General features: G+C 40.0%; 1 protein-coding gene across 1 annotated transcript in view; it reads left to right on the forward strand.

The window, feature by feature from the left end:
• FAT2 (FAT atypical cadherin 2) overlaps positions 1–19727 on the forward strand; it is a 69735-nt gene that overhangs the window by 4014 nt on the left and 45994 nt on the right. Inside the window, exons 2-6 of the mRNA XM_018555586.1 lie at positions 759–1073; positions 15226–15287; positions 16002–16313; positions 16533–16740; positions 17775–17914. Coding sequence (XP_018411088.1) covers positions 759–1073; positions 15226–15287; positions 16002–16313; positions 16533–16740; positions 17775–17914 — 1037 coding nt within the window. The remainder of the gene's footprint in view (positions 1–758; positions 1074–15225; positions 15288–16001; positions 16314–16532; positions 16741–17774; positions 17915–19727) is intronic.

Consider the following 19727-nt stretch of genomic DNA (forward strand, 5'->3'; position numbering starts at 1 on the left):
AGTTCGCTTCAGCTTGAGGTCACGAACAGATGGCCGCACATTATCCTGCAGGATTTTTTGGTAGACAGCAGAATTCATGGTTCCATTTATCACAGCAAGTCTTCCAGGTCCTGAAGCAGCAAAAACAGCCCCAGACCATCACACTACCACCACCATATTTTACTGTTCTACTTACAAAGCTGAACCAAGTCAAATGTTTCTATATATAGTATTGACACACTAACAATCCCTTACATGTTGGTCTAGCTATCTCTCTATATATCTGGAATGTGGTGTCATGATTTTCTGATTAAGGGACAAGTAAAGTTATCTGAATAGATTAGGAAATGGTTAAAATCCTGGTTTATTTTGTTTTTTGTTCCCCTGGTATTTGTGACCCCAGTGGGTTCCAACCCTTCCCTGCTCTATCCAAAATTAAATAAAAAAATGTTAGTTATAGATACACTTCAACCTTTTAAAGATATCCTTGCAGGATATGTATCATTGTCTTAATAATATACTCTTTCAGGATCAGTAAGTTCTTGCATAATGTTTCCTATAATCTATGACAATGTTAAATAGGGATGACAAAATGAGGTCCACCCTCTGTATTAAAATATTGAAAAGCTCATTTAATGCCTTACAAATCCTCCATTAATTCTTGTGATTGTCTTTTTCTTACACCTGTGGAAAATATGCAGTGCTGTAAAGTATAGGGCAAAGTGTGCAATACAGTTGTGATTCATCATCATCAATTAATCTTGGCATTTTTTTCTCAGGATCAATTCGGACAGAGGCTCCTCTAGATCGTGAATCTGTGCCACGTTACTGGTTGACCATCTATGCCACAGACTTAGGCTCTGTTCCTTTGTTCTCCATTGCTGAAGTCTACATTGAAGTTGTAGATGTCAATGATAACATCCCTCAGTTGTCTAAGGGGGTGTTTTATGCCTCGGTACTTGAGAACTCTCCATCAAATGTTTCAGTTCTTCATCTGGATGCCACAGATGCCGACTCCATTTCTTCTGGAAAACTCTCCTTCCAGTTCCTAAGTGTTAACAGCCAAGGACTGTTCACATTGAACCCAAACACAGGTAAGATGAAAACGTTATCCTACATCGATCTTTGCTTCTAGGTGTTATTCCACATTAGTTTTTTCATCTATTGCTTAATCTGTATGTGAAAAAAATCTATTTCTTTAGTATGTTTGGAATTATGTCTCAAATTATTTTTTGTGTATGTATTGCAAAGTTTCTTGCCTGAAGATCCTTCCAGTAGCACCACTTCCTATGTCAGGCTGGCAACTAGCAGCAACATTGTCAACCTGCCATGCAAACTCTTTCAGTTGGCATTTAGGCATCCTGTTATGTCTTTCATGTTTTATGCAGACCTGGTAGGCAGGCAAAGGAAGAAGTACATATGGTGGGCTGACAAATTTCCTGCTGATTTCAAGGCAGCAGCATAGTGTTGTCAGCCTGAAACAGGAAGTTCTGTTACTGAAAGGATCTCCAGGTAAGAGACTTTGAAACAGAAAACTGTATACAGTGAGATATGATGCCAAACATACTGGAAAATAGGTTTTGTGTTTACATTGCTAAGGGTGTTTTTAGGTAGTTTAAAGTGTACATGTATTTTAAAAAAACCACACTAAAAGAGAGTAAAAACCCTTCATAAGGTCCCAGGTACCCAGGCACTGAAGTGCATAGAGATCTCACCGAGAGTCCCTGACAGATAGAACTAATAATGAGGTGGTTAATTCTCCAGCACCTATCAAAATCTAAAATTGAACTTTTGGGTTGACTGACCCTTTCATAAGCTTGAATAACTGGTTAGCCATACCTCTTTTCTATATGGCAGAATAGATTTTGATAAAAATAGATTCTTCATGAGTCTTAAACACTAAACTTCTCCCTTGCTAATCTCCCTCCTCCACATAACCACTCCCCAATCCACACACTGATCCCCACTCTGATCCTATGTGTACGGGGAAACAAAATTAGCTGAGTGACACTGCTGAAAATGTTTGTCTTACATGCTAACACTTTCACCCTAAATTACAGTTTGATCACTTGCAGCCTATCTTTTTTTCATGAGTGTATTATGGCTGAACAAAAGATGTCTTTAAAAATGCATTTGAAGCCTTGACGTTCCCAACATACAGCTCTTTTCATTCTGGGAAATGGAATACAAGGCTTGTGAAAACAGGTGCTGGTTATACAGTCAGTGCTACTGTTTATAGCCTACATAAAATAAATTGCTTGTATAAGTATAATAAGGAGCTTTCACTGATGGATTTGAGAAGACGCTAAGGGCCAGTTCACATGATAGAGTTGCATGCACTAAATTTTTTCACTGCGGCCCATTGCACAATATTGCGGTACCACATGCTGTGCTGCAAGGAGGTGCATTGGGGTGCCATTTTAAAAGAATTGCAATGCAAAGCACCTAGCCAGGGTACTGCACGCTTGGTGCGCTGTGTGACAGCATGCACTAAATGCAAATTATTGTGCATTTAGTGCAACACTATGGTGTGAAGCAGCCCTAAGAATTCCATTATTATCGTATGGGCAATTATTAATGGATAATAGGTGAAATCTTTGTCTACTTTTCTTTGACTAGATGCTGATTTTCACTCCTAGATGTAATGGTTTGGGGTCAATTTTATTAAGTGGAGCTACAGCCTTACCTTTAGTTGTTCACAGGGCTGGATTTCCCACAAGGCCAACCAAGGCCTGGCCTTGGGGCAGCAGGGAGTAGAGGGGCAGCAGGGGTGTGCAATACCTATCTCCCAATGCCCGGGACATGCACTTCCGGGAGCCGGGCAGGTAGTTGTTTTCTATATTTAGCCCTGCTTTGTACAAGTGATCTTGGCGATGTCGCCGAGATCACTCGTATGCAGCCTGCATATAGGGGGGCGCATTGAGGAACCTGGCATTGGGGCAGCAGAGAGAGTAAATCCGGCCCTGGTCTTACAGGTTCATCTCCTGTACCAAAATTGCTTACTCTTATTTCACTGCACGCTGTGAGCTTCTAACAGTGTGCATTACAACCTGCATTAGAAAAGCCTTTTTTTTTTTTTTTAACTGGAAGACACCTAGCATTATATACGTTTTTCCTCTTCTGCCTGACTTTTTCATTATTTGGATTTCAGTTCTTTCAATCATTTACCTAGGAAATCAATTACTAGGGCAGTCTGATGGCGAATGCAGCCCGCCTAAGAATGTCCACACCTCCAAACTGACATCAACTCATCAGGAGATAATGATATTTGCATAACTCCTGCCAAAGAGCCATCCCACTGCTTGCATCCATAATAAGGACTCCTCAAAGAAGTACTGAGGCACAGTGCTTTGATTTTTTTCTAGGAAACTTTTGTACAGCACCCTGCCAGTCCCTCTTATTTGCCTGCATTGTATAGACACTGGGTCAAAAATAATTTCATGTAACTAAATGCTGAGCAGAATCCAGATTGTGACAAGGGAACCAGAAGTATATAAGTCAGTCAAGCTCCTCTACATTGCACAGTGCTGTCAATCTAATCAGCAGGCTGAGGGTAGGTCAGTAACCAGGCAGTATTGCTTTACTGAAGTGGGGCAAATTGAGGTCACAGATCTGGTAATACAGAGGAGCCTAGGCCACAGAACAGCAAGACTGAATTACCAATCTTTTGGCCTATAAAAAAAGTCTATACAGTATATACTGTATTAGTTGGGTATGTTGCTGTTTGCCATGAGTTCAGCTTGAATTACTTCTCCTTTTATCCTCCATAGTTTGTTAAACCAGTTTTAAATCTATACAGGGACTTGCTACATTGACATTGATGTACTAATGTGGTGCTGTTGAAAAGTTTGTAATGATTTTGCATTCCTCAGTGCTCTGAACAGCTGCAGCTGCAAAGCCCATTGTAGACTTTGACTTGTTTAACACAGTGCAGGACAATCTCTCCTGCAGGTAAACCAGACTACGGATGGATCAAAGACATCTGACAGTATTGCACACTTCTATTTAAACACCTGGAGGTTTTGCATGCCTCTACTAAGATTTTTTTGCAGAACTAGTCGAGTAAGGGGTTTGTAGGCATGAGTTACTAAAAGGAACACAGTGGCCCAATAATAGAGTAAGCAACCTTTCTGATCACACAAGCACTGTCAGTTTGGCCATTCAAGACAAAGTGATAGTGTCTGGACCTAGCATCCTTAATCCCAGGCAAGCTCCCTGCAAAGCTGGAGCGCCCACTAACATAGGCTTCCTGGTATAGGGAAGGCCTTCCAGGGAGCCACCGAAGGAATGTGGCTAAGTAAAAGTAAGTATTTATGCCTGGGGGGTGGGCTATGTGTAGACACTGTCAATTTGTTCTGCATTGCAAGGTTAGAAAACCTTGCCCGATCATTGCTAGAAGCGTTTGCAGATCACCTAACCTGCCTCCCTTCTAAGCAAAAATGGTCATCCTGGTCATCTAGTGTGTATGAAAGCTTTAGGATAGCCATTGATGGACAGATGTCTCTCCAGGCCGAGACATCTTCTCGTGGTTTGTAGCACTGAGACCAGCTACTGTTGATGCAATGGGTTTGATTTACTAAAGGCAATTAGGCTGTTCACTTTGCAAATAAATTTTCACTGTGCAAATAATTATTTTCGGTCATTTTCGGATTCAGCGCACCAAAAAACATAAAGATTACGTGGATTAACCAAAACAGCTCTCAAAAAATTTTTTTTTGCAGACCTGTGTAATTTTTCCCTCAGCTTCCTGAATGAGGTAAAGCTCTGATGACTTCCATCATTCAATCATTTACAAGCAAAAATACTGTTCTTTTTATTTTCCTTGCACAGGATTGGCTATTCTTTGCAAAAACAAACGTCACCTCATTCACTAGGGGGAAAATTCCCCTGCAAAGTGAACAGTCATTTTGCCTATAGTAAATCAAAACCAATGACTCTTTTGACATGACACTTTGAGCTGTTTTCACCATGTTGAAAAGCAGCATGAGTGGTAATGAGCACATCTGATATCAGAAATTCTTGGTATTGCCTTCTAGGTTTACCCTTCAATTGTGTGCTCCCACAGCAACCTGTTTTTTTATTTGTTGTGCCCTTGTTATGTTCCCCTGTTCCCTCTACTGTTTGGAGCTGGTTAGTGCAGTCCTTAGCTACACACTCCTAATCTCTTACTCTACTGCTTAGTTAAATTCTCTTTACAAGACAGGGCGTAGAAAAGTCATTGTTTTGTACACTTAAAAAGAGTGGGAAAAACCTTTTCTGTACTGCACTAGTTGAAAAAAAAAAATGCATTGGATTCAATTTCTGTGTCTTATTGCTGCCTGGGGATGCTGCCAAGTCAGCAAATGGCCATACTGTCCACACAGACTGGGTCTACAGAGATGTGTCATTGCATATATCAGCATTTGAAACAGAACAAATGGCCTGATTCCCACTTGAGTGCCAGATTAGGCATTCAGTTCAGCCTGCCAAAGTATGAAAAATAAAGAAACCCTCATTGCACTTTAGACAAAAATTAGGTTAAATCCTCCCAGCAGAATCTGACATCAGGGACCAAAGGATATCTTTATTTACACGCATGAGCTACAGATGTTTACATAACCTAAAACTGAACTCTATTTAAATCAGGGTGCACAGATTGGTGGAGGGGATGGTTTGAGTAGACATAAAATAAGGTCCCAGGCCTGCCATTTAATAGTCCCTGTCTGTCAGTTTGACCTCCAAGACCTATGGCCTGCTCCTTCATGTTCCTGAAGGGAATTAAAGGGCAGGTTGGTCAGAAAACAGTGCAAACAAAGGTGGCTAAAGATCACAAATGCACACATTTCTCAAGTTTGTTGTATTTTGCTTAACTATGCTTTACAGAGGTTTAAGAAATCTGATCTTTTCAGTGTTCCAATCAAATCTATAAAAAATCAAACCATGGGATATTTTTCTTTCACAATGATTTTACTGTGTTAATAAGTGAACAAATTATACAAATGTTCATTTCAAAAAGGTTTCACCAGAGACATACAATGAGGGCAGTAAACTACCACAAATTCACAATGTAAAAAAAATGACTATTCAGAAAAAGGAGAATAACCCAGCGTATGCACAGAGTCCCCCTGGGATTCACGAAGCAGCCGAAGGATCTAGCCGTAGCTTCGGCCGATCCTTTGGCTAGCTTCAGCCCCAGGACCCCTTCGGTAGAGCAGCAGAGGCCGGTTACAATAGCTAGTTTGCTATTGGCTATTGCAAATTGAAATAGCCAATAGGAATCTAGCAATGCATTCCCATGGCCAAAATGTAATTTTTTTTCTATTCTGACATGGCTCCGTGTCAGAATAAAGAAGAAAATAGAAAAAGCAGTGTTTCTCTCCCGGGCAGCAGAACCGACGGCCAATAGAAAACAGTTGGGGGGAGCTAGCTGTCATTTCTAGCTCCGCACAATCGTTTTCTATTTACTTATTTCTACTTTTTACACTATTTTTCTGTTCTGCTCGGTCCCACAGAGGGACCGAGCAGAACAGCCGAGCCGAATGTTCACTCACTGCTGTTCGGCATCTATAAGAATAGACCGAACAGCAGCGAGCAGCCTGCCGGAGGTTCGGCTTAGCCGATCCAAATGTTGGATCGGCTGAGTCGAACTCCTTCTGCACTTCGGGTCGGACGAACATGCTGTGCATGTTCGGCCGACCCGAAGCCACCCGATGTACGGCTGATTTCAGCCGATATACGGCTGAAATCAGCCGTACCAGCCTGAAGTGAATAGCCGAACAGCGTTCGGCTCACTTCGCTTGGGGTCGGTCATTCACTCGGCTGCCTACGGCAGCTTAGTGAATAGACTCCAAAGTGTTTTTATTCAACATTTGCAGTTGGGGAAAAATGATACATGGAAGCAGGGGCAAGAAAGTGAAGCCCTTCAGATACTGTTAAAAGCGGGCAAGATATGTGGTTAAAACTTAGCCACATTAGGGGCATATACACTTCATATACTGCAATATTATACAAAAAGGCATTTATCAATACTGTCCTAATGATTGTGGTTGCTACACTGTAGCATGTTATATTTTAAAGTGCAAGTTTGGGTCAGATTCATTATCTGTACACAAGTTGCATAATTAATTAGACACAAAGAGCATATCTGCCCGTTTAAAAAATGCTCCTTAGCACCTCTTTGTTCTGTGACAAATGTGAAGTTAAATTAACTAGCAAGTAGGTGCTCACAGTTGCGGCAAAAGAGAAAATAGGTAAACAGCGGCAAAATCACTCAGAACTAAATCTGCACTGTCAATTTAGTTACAAAATAGGTCCAAAGATTCACGCTCACTTTTCACATTGCAGATTAATAAATATGCAACTTCTGTAATAAATGTCCCTCAGTGTCCCTAAGAGTCCAGTTATAACATAATGCCCATTCATATAACCAATTATTCCGAGCACCCCCAAGTGACCTTCATTTCCAGCTCCCCCAAGAGTTAATAAATGCAGTACTTCCAAATGATGACCGATTATACTGTATACAGCAATGTCAAGTGTACCCTCAGCAAAATACAGAACCTCAATCCTCAATTACTGCACGTCCCCCTTCCAATTACAATAAATGCCGTCTCCTACAAATATAGTGCCCACACAATCATGTACAACTAAAGCCCCCCATCTCCACACAGATTGGCTGGAGCTAGGTATGCAGTCAAATTGTCTGCAGGTCTTACAAGCTGATAGAAGCAGCAGAGTCCATGTAGATAGAAGCAGGATACGGTGTGGCAATCTTGAGGTCCATGGGATTTTGGGACATTCATAAGACAATCCCACATGTTCCAAGAAAGTTGATGGTGTGAACCAAACTATTAAAGAAGCTTTAGCTGGAAATTTACTTTGATGAACTTAATGACTTATCATTTTTGACAAAAATGTGAAGAAAGTGAGTTTGGGTCTGAGAAGCAAAGACACAACATCTTGTTTCTCTGCATAATTGGCTCAGTACTGTATATATAGACCTGATTGCACAATGCATAGCATAACTTTTACATGTAATAAACACGTCGCAACCTGTCCTTGCCCTCCCCATCTCACAAAATTCCTTCAGGCATTCGCTTCTAAAACACACATTTTACCTGCCGACTCCCTCAGTTACACACAAGCACAGAAGTGAGGATCCATCTTAACAAAATTTTCTTAAACTTGAAGGTCTAAGGGACAAGATAACAATGGAGTTCAGAAAATGCTAGTTCCACCTTTTACAGAAGTGTTTGTGTTTTGTAAACGGACAGAATGAAAGTGGCAATTGTTGATGGATTACTGATCATTACGAAGCAATGGTTGCAATTAGCCGTTGCTACACATGTATTACTAGTATCATTTTGTCATCCTTGTGACACTTTTTTTCTTATAGTTGGATAGGCATTCTTTCTAAACAATGACTGTTATTTGCACCGTTTAAAAAAACAATTGTTTGCATGGAATGATGGTTTCATAGTGTCGCCATTTCATCAATGGCTTCACACCCCCTTTGCCAGTCAGCTTTAAATATATTGAAACTCTGTTTTTATCTTTTGTTAAATATGTTGTTTGCAGAAATATACTTACAGATAGATATATATTAAAAAAAAACAAGAGTACAGCTTTGTTTTTTGGGGGGGAAATGATTAAGACCCACCCATTAGCATCATGTGTCCAATAATAATGCCACAATTGGCAATTTATAAAATCATTGAATGGGAAGAAGGGGTAACAAAGGGGCAGCGATAAGTCTTAAAGTCATGCAAGTCGAGCCATTAGTAACCAACTGAAATGATAAACCAAAACCGATCGAATAAACCACATGCCATGGGCAACTGCTCCAAATTCTGTCTACTTCAGTTTGATAAATCCCCCCAATATCTATTTTACAGTGCATTGTTTTGCATGGCCTACGTTCTGTGACATGAACTATCTGGTTTGATGCTTTATCACAGTATGTAAAGTCAATAAACCTTTTACTAGGGTTCTACCTGGCCTCTTCTGGTATATTACAGGAACTCCACCCAAGAATATACAAACCCAAATTTATTGGGTTATTTATCTCCTTTAGCAAAATTATATTTACCAAAATCAAATCAGTGCATACATGCAGTGCAGCTTTACTGCCTAAAAATATTTTGAGATAAAGGTTATGGCCTATTATCTGAAAATAACACTTTCTATTCTGTGATAATGTGGTCATGCAGTATTGAAGTTCATGGAAGCTTATGACTAGCTAACAATTTGACTTGACAGCTGATTCTCAGACAAGTCTTATATTATTATATTCATTATATTAAAGACGTATTGCTGAGTAACTGGACTGGTTTAAGCCCTGAAAAAAGAAGGTAATACTACCTATTTTAAGCACCTATTGTTGGAAAGACAAGATGAAACAATTACATGGAAAAACCCCGTAGGAGCCTAACCGTGCTATGGGGATCATTAACTTGTACTTACACCAACAGTAGCCACATTATGGGGTTAATTTAAAACTGGAGTAAAAAAATTTTTTTTAAATAGCACAAAATTAGAGTTGATGAGAGAAGCAACCAATCAGGTTTCACCTTTCATTTTACACAAGTATTTAAAAAATAATTTTGACTAGTTGCTTTGGGAATCAGCTCCATGTTTATGCTCATTTTTTCAATTTTTAATGAAAAGACCCCTATTTAATTGTAGATGAGTATCTGTAATTTTATTTTAACCCATAAAATCTCAATTTAACTGATGTATTGGTTTATTGTGATAGTCTTTGTAGCGTTTAAAAATGCTATGTATTGGACTTTTAAGCATTAGACCCCCCCAATATAATTTGTCTCCTTAACCCAGTATTTGGCCCTCATAATAAACCCCTTACAGTGGCCAACATAGATCATGGATGAAGTGTTTCAGCACCCAACAGCAGGTCATATCTTAGACCCATGTCTCCCAGGATTTTTATTAAATCCTGGGACAATCCTGTGGGATCAAGGACAGTTGGGAGTCATGGTTTAGAACAGTGGTTCTCAACCTGTGTAACCTCAGGACCTACATTTGTCCTTGGTCATTCAGTCACGACCCAAGTCACACTGCAATGGAATGCACAAGAACTGGAGTGGATCCTCAGCCTGGGGTCCAGTGTGGACTGCTGTGCTGTAACAGAGCTCCATCCATATGTGCATTGCTTGTACAGCTCCCTTGTGCGCCCTGTAGAGGTGCCGAGAGCCAGAATGTGATGTCACTCTGGTCCAGGCACTTCCATAAGACACGTGAGGGAGCTGTGAGCAATGCACGTATGTATGGAGCTCCCTCGTGGCCATACCCCCCAGCCCACCTCAAGCTGACACTCTGCACAAGGCAGCATATTTTGAATAGCTGCTTGGCAGGAGAACTGACAGTGCTGCACTAGCGGGAGGCAGAGGAGCCTTTTGCCTAGAAAAGTTGAAGTCATGCGGTGGCCCACTGAACACCGGTTCACGACCCACTTTTGGGTCACGACCCACCAGTTGAGAACCAAGGGTTTAGAATGCCTTTATGAGTATATCAACAACAACGTTACTTAAATGCTAGTTGGAAAAACAACTATGCTATGTAAGCTGCCAAATATCCCTCTTTCTGTAGGACAGACTCCCTAAGGTAGATGACAAGTTGGGGGTAGCACATAAACCACATTTTCAACTTTTCATATGGCTGGAAAGTCTCCTTCCAGTTTTCTGGGAATATTGGCAACTATGCAACTGGCCATGTGTGTGTGTACGCATGCATACGTGACAGGTATAATTTAGTGTATTGACTATAGGGAGATTAGCAAAAGTTTACATTGAGTCAATACTAAGTAGCTTGGCCAGAATTAAAGGCTGTATAGGTAGACAAGAGGTTGCATGCTTAAAATACTTTACTCCACATGCATTAAGTAAATTATTCAATGTGGTGTATACATATTACAACCTACCGTGAATTTGAGCCAAAGACATGCTTTGTTTTCTCTGCAAAGGAACTTATTTGGGGTTAGGCAAAACTATTTTCTGCTTGCCTGCACAGTGCATCTACAGACTCCTTTTATTTGCAGTAGTAAACCAGTATACCAATGGAACTTTTTTTAACTTGGCATTGATGGCCTCTCCTGCCTCAAGTAGGTTAAGCCCTAAAATTCCTGGCTTTCTTTCACACAGTGAAACAGCCCAGCAACCTCTGCTAAAAGGTTCCGTTGAACAAATAACAATACACAGCTGATCCTCCTTCTACCTGTTCCAACAGGAGTGCGGCTGTAACAATGCCGAGCTGCTATTCACTATTGCTGAAGGCAGAAGGCTCCCTCCCACACAGCTGTTTCTTTTCAAGGCTGCGTAATATACCTGTACAGAAATAAAGAATTGGCTAAAGGTTGTGTATCACCTTTCGGTCTAGTGCATCAGCATTGGTTAGGGAAATAAATCATCAAAAGCCATTTAATGCTGCAAGAGTTTTGATGTCTTTATTATCATTAGTATTAGAATTATTACTATTGAACGGCATAACATATTGTATATTACAAATACAAATGTGTATGAACTGCTAGACAAAACCTGAATGTTTTACCAGTGCATATGTAGTATTTGGGCAATTGTCATTCATAGGTGTGTGTGTGTGCGTGTGTGCGTGCGCTCACCTCAGTGAGGCACTCACCTCAGGCACAGCTAAGAGGGGGCGCAGCCAGGGCTGGCCTGGCTGCGCCCCCTTGCACCTGTTGCCATTGGGGAGTACAGGGGGCCATTGGCAACAGGGGTGCCAGGCGTCCAACACAGCCGCAGCTCGGCAGGGAAAAGAGGAGCGGCACAGGCTCCAGCTTCTCCTCAGATCCCTGCTGCTCTCCCCCACCTGTATGGGCAGAGGACTCTGTGTCCTCAATCTCTTTTTCTATTTAAAAAAGGGAAATGTCAGGGGTCTATTTAGACGAAAGCCCCCGAAACACAAACACACACACTACTAGACATGTGCAAAGACAAAAAATTTGTTTTGGGCGAAATGAACGGAAACTAAAAATGTTTTCTTTAGTTTCGTCAAATTAAAGAAATTTTGATGCTATTTTGGATTTGGCTTCCAGTGCATTCTGCACATGCGCGCTCCCATCCTGCAGGTGGGGCGCATGATGTCACATACCAAACACGTCTGTAGCGAGGCACAATTTTCTGTTCTTGCCTCGGGTGCAAAAGGAGCTAGCTACGGCTCTGGTAGGGACCACAAAACTCTGTAGGAGCACTGGCACAAATGATTGTTTTAAGGATTGTATTAGGGGTGGGAAGGGCTATTAAAATGTTACATATCTCCATATTTACACAGAGCTTATATACCTTACAGCTTTAGAAGTATGCAAAATCTCGATTTAAAAACCTTAAATTTAAAACCGTAAAATATGACATGTGGTCCCTTTAAAATCCATACAAGACCCTTATATTAAATAGAGGTCTGGCCTGGTTTTTAAGGGGGGACCCTATGCAAAAAACACAAAAAAAGTGGAGTGTTCCCTTCACATCAGAGTCTCCTTAACATCACAGCCCCCCTTTACATCAGAAGCTCCTATTTCACATCAGGAGCCCTCTTCACATCAGAGGCATGACTTTGTGTGAACATTCTGAGGCACTCCTGAGGAAGAAAACAGTCAAAGGTTTAATATTAGTCTTTGGTGGCATTTTTCTGTAAATGCTAGTTATCTGGCTGTGTTTGGTTTTAATATTTTTGAATGACATTTATGGGACAAGGATGCTGCACATGAGTGTCAGTGGTGTGCCAGAACTCCTTATATCTATATTTGGTAAGGTTAGTGACTAAGTATAAAAGCCAAAGTATCAGCATGTCAGCCAGGTATAGTGCCTGCATAATTCTCTTGTTACTGGTAAACTGGGCTTCTTTCATACCTAAAAATAATTGTCAAAGTAGGCCAATTTAAAGTAGCATTAACTATGCAGCTAGCATACATAATGAACTGTCTGACTGGTAACAATTATATCACTTACAACTATGATTTCCATGCTGGAGGATAAAGCTGTTGGCCTCCTCTTCTGAACCTCCCATGGAAGCAGCTCATATGGGCAAGGAGAAACACTTCACTACTGTATGTTCAGAGTGAGAGCTTTCTTGCATTCCCACTAATTTTTACATTGAATTACAGAGATAATTATAACATGTGGTAGGGACAAGGGCCAGAAGATCTTCTGCTTATTGATCTCTCATGACTGACCATGGCTGAACCATCGTACAGTAGTTAGAATGGTTTTCTTTCCCATATACCTAGTTTGCGTAGCGTGTGCTGTATTACCTTACAACTTAGCCAACAATTAACTGCATGTAATAGAACTTTTCCAAATTTACTTTAAAACAGTCTGTCCATTGTAAAGCTGACAACTGTTCTGCCATATTTCAATACTCTGAAAAAATACATATGCTCTTTAAGTTCAACCTAAAAACAGTGGCTTGATCAACAGTAAGAGGTTAAAATGGGAACATAAAGCATTACATCCCGGACTAAGTACAGTTCAAGTGGACGGCCCAATGGCCCTTATGGTGAACTCACAACTCTAACTAAATTGATGTGCAAGGAGGGATGCACTAAATATGTTGCATTAAGTTCAGATGCTGTGTAATTATTTAAAGTGATATTGACCAGATCCTTATATTTTGTAACATAGAAATTACTCACCAGAACTACATCATACTTATTAGTCCACTGTATATGTTGTTTTCTTCAGCATCTGCCAAGCCCTGATGAAGGGAGACCCTTTGAACCCCCAAGTGTGCTGGCTTTAACTGAATGTGACTATTAATACATACAACTCCTATACTTTACACAGCATGTTTGCCACTTTCTACCTTGCACACCAGTTTACCTGAGACACTTGCTGTTCTATGTCTTTTGCTCATTAATGGCAGGGAGAGTGACCCATGTGACCCAGCTGCATGATGAAGCCACAGTTGGGTCTTGTGGGGCGCTCTCCCCCAGGTGGAGAGTCAGGTGGAGAGTACTGGGCTAGTTCATCCTTGGTGCAGGCTAGCAACTGGTAAATGTGGGTTTTCTTTCACTGGTTTTATCATAAAAGGAATGTTGAACTGTGCTATGGAATTTTTTATATTTTTTCCTTGATGTATGGGCATACAAAAAGAAAATATTTGGTATTGTGAAACAAAAAGCCTTGTACTGTTGCTGAGATCTGCAAAAGCGCATTCTGACCCAATTAAGATAAAAGGTTAAAACCTTTGGTGAGTGAGCCCAAAGGTAGGGTACATGCGCGGAAGTGGTGCATGGACGGGATGTGGAATTTTATATTATTTTGCACAAGGGGATTACTGTAGGAGAGAGTGAAATCCAGCACAAGAACTTGATACTTTATAAGCTTTTGTGCATTGTATTGGTGTTCGATACATATGTATTAGTGTTAGCAGAATTATATGTTCTTTTTAGGGCTTCCTGCCCACTTTTATTTAAACATTCATAGGGTTTCCCTCACAGGGGTTTCTCCAACATAAGGGTTGATACACAGGTGATACACTCCTCCAGACACAGACTGGTTCTAGGGTGGAGCACCCCTGACTCCTGCACGGAGACCTCCTCTGTCTCCCAGGTGGAACCTTGAACCTGATCCCAGCATCCTCCTCATAAGGGCTGTGCACAGATGCACCATCATTTGGTGCTGGTCACCACTAAAGTACTTCTGTATTTGTTTGTTCTTTTGTATTGAGGTATATTGAATTTATTTATATAGTTACAAGTGGATTAATAGTGGTGTCTTTCATTTATATTTTCGCACTTCAGTATCTGAAGCACTTTATTTGTCATTGCACTTTATTATATATATTGTATGATTTTGCAAGTTAGCATAGTTTTAGTGCATAAAAATTAGAGCAGTGCACTTTAATAAAATAATAGTATAACTGGCGGATGATCGTTATCAGAGCAGCTTAGAAATATGGAAGAAATAGCAGCACAGGACTGATCGCAAACATGCTTTTAGCATTATAACCACACTTTAAAGCCTAATTGAACTTTAGGTTTTATTTAGCTAAATAGATTGTGGGTGCTCAACTGATAAGATGTGGGTGTGGTCATTCATATGTAAACCATTGTTAGAACTATGGTAGATAGATCCTATAAAAAGTGCTTTTTCCACAAACATTTTGATATTCTTATATTGCATTGGGTTTTTGCTATGTGACCAATTTGGATGCACATAGTACAAGGTGCAGTTCTGTGGTGTGTGTATATACATTATATATGGACTATTAACAAGTAAAGTTGTGTTTCCTTTATAGGTTTAATTTCTACAACTGAGAAACAGCTAGATCGGGAAAACAAGGAAGAACACATTCTACAGGTATGTCACCAATGCTAGGCCTTTTACTGTGGAAACTGAAGGCAGCTGAAGTTGTGGTGTTCTGCTCTCTACAGATGCCTATCAAAGCGGCATCATCTTCCTGGCATCACCAACATATTACAAAGCTCAACTAGTTTTGCCAACCATGAGTATTGAGTCATGGTGACATGAAGTAGTGTTGACTGACTTTTGAAGATGGAGGGTTTATAACATGGGTATTGCGACCTTAAATAAGAACTTAATCAATATGGAATTTCCTCTTGAACCAAATGAATATAACCATGGTCATTGGATAGCAATTATTAATATTCAAAATATGCATCAACAAGATCGTAACACTTTAAAACATTCAGACCACTCCATAAGCATGTCAGAACTGGGTGGTACATTGGCATTAGAACAACATACAAATGAAATCAAAAAAGACCTTGGTCGGAACTTCCTGTCAGGTTGTCTTTTTCCTAGACTACATATATGAGAATATCTTTGAATTAATCAGGATTGTTTGAAATGTTCAAGCATGTGCAATCTATTATGCTCCTCATCTGTATTTGCTTCACTCATTCATGTTTCTGAAATGTATAGATGGTTGAATGTTTATGCCCATCTAGAGTACTCCAACTGAAAATGTTTTCAACCTGCATTATTTCTATTGGTAAGGCAACCACTGTAAAAGAACATTGCTCATTAATCTACATGCTTTTTCCTCCACAGGTGACAGTGTCAGATAATGGCACACCTCCTCTACAGTCTACCTCTTGGGTTGTCATACAGGTGTTAGATGTGAATGACAATACTCCCACATTCTGCCAAAAACTCTTCACCGTCCAGCTCCCAGAACGTGCAGAATCTCCTAAACCAGTTTCAATATATAGGCTCATAGCGATGGACAGGGACAAAGGAATAAACGGCCAAGTGACGTATAGTATTACTGAGCAAGAGACAGCTGTCTTCACAATTCATCCCACAACGGGTGTCATCTCTTCCACAGCAGCATTTCCAACAAGGAGCTACACCATATTAACAGTAAGTGAGGAGGACACTAGAAAGTATCATTAGCTTAATTTTATGGAGCTCCCAAAAGTCAACATTTGTATAAAGTAATTAATTGTTCTACATATACTGATTATTCTAGTCCTAAAAGCAGAGTTAGCATATGCTGCTAATGGTAACTTAGCTGTAACCTTTGATGTACCTACCTATATATTAGGGTAACCATAACCAAAAACCACTCTGTGACTGCAGGTCAGAGCAACAGATGGTGGAAGCCCCTCTCGATCTTCCACTGTGAGGCTGCACATCCAATGGATCCATAACCCAGCACCCTCAGATGAGCCGCTAACATTTGATGAACCACATTTTACCTTCCAAGTCATGGAAACTGATCCAGTGAACCACATGCTGGGACTATTAAGTACAGAGCTGTACAGTCCGTGCTGGTTTGACATCACAGGTAGGTTTGAGTTTAGCTCTTTAGCCATTAACTAGTGGTTTTGCTTTTACATTTTCTTAATATTCTTTGAAATAAAATAGTTAAATAGTAATGTATCATAATATTGCTGATGCAGGGTTTTGCCTGGCTTATGCAAATGTATCAATACACAGCCACAAATGCTGTTTCAGTACAATCAGTACTGCCCACTATCTGAGCTTTTCTTTGCAAGCAAAGATCACATAAGAACAAGAGAATTGAGGGTATGATTAATCAGAACAGTTGGAAAAAATTTCTGCAAACAATGTCCAACCATTTGTTGAAATGTACGTTTAAAGCATGTGGGAAAAGATTGTGATGGCAGAATAGATATCACAGATTGTTTAGCAGAAAACAGGTGAAAAAAAAATCAAATTCCAAAACTCTACTTTTTTGGTGATGTTTGACCTTGGTATGAAGTATTTTTCTTCTGCTGGTCATACATGTGGCACATTTTAGCACTTTCAACCACTTTTGATTGAGTTGTGCTCAAAATCCCCAATGATCAGACGTGGGAAATTAGTAATTTAAATTGAAAGGAGGGAAATGGGATAGAAATTGCCTTGATTGAACTCAACATAAAATTCTGTTCGCATTTGATGGAGTTGCCATGGTTTTTCCGTTCAATTCTTTTCAATAGCCTGTACTGAAGTTGTCAATTTATAGCTCAGTTTGATCAATCAGATTTAGGTAATTGATCAAATACATGCATGGAAGATTGTTTTTAGGCAACCACTTTCGCTTCCCAGTTGATCAAAAGTGATTGAAGTTGCTTGGAAGTTGCCACAGGTATGGCCAGCTTTAGACAAACAGCTGTCTCTCTGAAAGGTTAGTCTTACTAGTTTGGAGACCTGACCTTGTGACAAGGGTGTAATCCGGTAACATTGAAAGCATGATCTGATATTAAAAGAGAGCCCAGGTCAGTGGAGACAAGGAATTAATCTGGAAGAGTTAACATTAAACTGTATACAACATTTCATTTAGTGCCAACTATTGTTATTCTTTCTTTACCAAAGGTGGAAACGACGAGCTGGATTTTGACATCGACAAGACCACTAGCGGTTTGGTCATAGCTCAACCTTTGCAAGCAAGCAAGAGTTCATTTTATAACCTTACTGTGCAGGTCACAGATGGGTCCCGTGCTATTAGCACCCAGGTAATTTTTAACTTTGCAGTGTTTGTTATTCAGACTAGATTAATTAATGATGTAAATGTTGGTGACATTGGGACGTATACTGTTTTAAGAGTTTCTGAATTTGTTGGCGTTATATTAATGAATCCATTAAATAATCTAAAATGCAAGTCACCTTATAGTAAGTAAACACAGTGAGCAACAAACTACAACACACACTTATACATTTAGCTAGTGGGCTACAGACAAACATATTTGTACTAAAGCTAACAGCTTATTTATCACAGGGGTTAGATAAGGCATTGGGTACAAAGATGTCCATGCAGGCTGTTTGATAATAGATGCTATGCAATCCCTAATGATGTCAAACAACAGAAGAACCACCCTCCAACCAGGGCCACCATCCACCCTACCATATTTCTGTGGCTTCTACTGTTTCTCAGATTGTCCTTTGTGCAGCAGTAACAGCAGTACAACCAAAATGTCACGAATGTGTAGAGAACCTATTCTTTTGCTTTAGTTGTGTTGATACGGAAAAGTACTCCCATAAATATAAACCAGCAAGGTGCCACTTTATGGCTTCTCTCTCACTGGTAACCAAGATTCTACAATGTTTTGAATAGATAGGCCTGAGCTAGGAAGTGACACTGTGGGATCAGGTGAGTAGTCTCTTGACTGGTGAGTTTCTGTCAGTAACAGTATCGCTAGTAGGACATGGCCCTCATTGGTAGGGAATTTTCTTTTTTGGTAATAATCAGTAAATTGAACAGCTCAATAATTTAAAATGATGGTTTTAAAATAGTTTTGTTTTTTAATGAACAAAAAGTAACCATCACAGGTTAGCAATCAACTTCAACTTGTAACTTGACCATATCTATTGTGACTTTTGGGAGAGTATTTCACCTGCCTGACCACCGCTTATCAAACAAAGAAATTAAGGTTGTACAAAATAGGCTTAGACAAGAAAATGTATTCAGGTCAGATAGTATCAAAGCCAAAGCTTGTCATGGGAAATTCAGTCCCTTCATCATAGGAACAATTGAAAGATCACAGTTCTGTATAACTGAAACATCACCTGGACGTGCAAAGTCTGAAGGGTCAATGTTTACACATGTATGTGTGAATGTTATCAGCGACCCTTTTGTAAAACAGCTTGCATTGTAGGCTTGGGTTCCCATGGTACAGATTCAGATGACTGTGTGTGAAATAAAGATTTTTAAATCAGTGCCAGCCGTTGGGAGCACAACCCAGCAGATTGGAATTTATTTTCGATACCAAAGCACTTGACATGTCCTGTCCAGTGCACATGCATATAGGATGCAAAAGTGATATTCTGATCTCCTTATCTCAGAAGCTCTTGTAAGTGGCCAGTCTGCTGATAAGGTTCAGTTGTTTGCAAGGGAGAAGGCAAAACATTATACAAACTCATCACATTCGGCATTTAGCATCAGTCCACCCAAGCAGATCCCACTTGTGCTTATTGTTTGTAGTCAACATTGTCCATCAGCTGTACACAACAGCTCCTAAAAGGGATATTTTTTGAGTGCTCCTGAAATGCTCTCAGTGATACTTACTGACTAGAATATAAGATTTATGATAAATTGAGGTGACTCAAAGCTCAGTGAAATATTTGCCCCCTGTTGCATGAAAATAAACATTGTTTCTTGTAGTGGTCAATGCTCACACTGCAGCCACTCTTCACCAGGGCTTACTCAAAGAGGCTCACCTCCCAGTAAGTGCATGTAAATCCCCCTTGCAGGAAATATATATATATATATTTTTTTTTTTTTAAGTTGCACATGGAGCATGCTTTTCAGTTACCTGCAAAGTATTTATG

This window comes from Nanorana parkeri, unplaced genomic scaffold, assembly GCF_000935625.1.
Source record: "Nanorana parkeri isolate BGI_ZX_2015 unplaced genomic scaffold, ASM93562v1 scaffold203, whole genome shotgun sequence".
NCBI lineage: Eukaryota > Metazoa > Chordata > Amphibia > Anura > Dicroglossidae > Nanorana > Nanorana parkeri.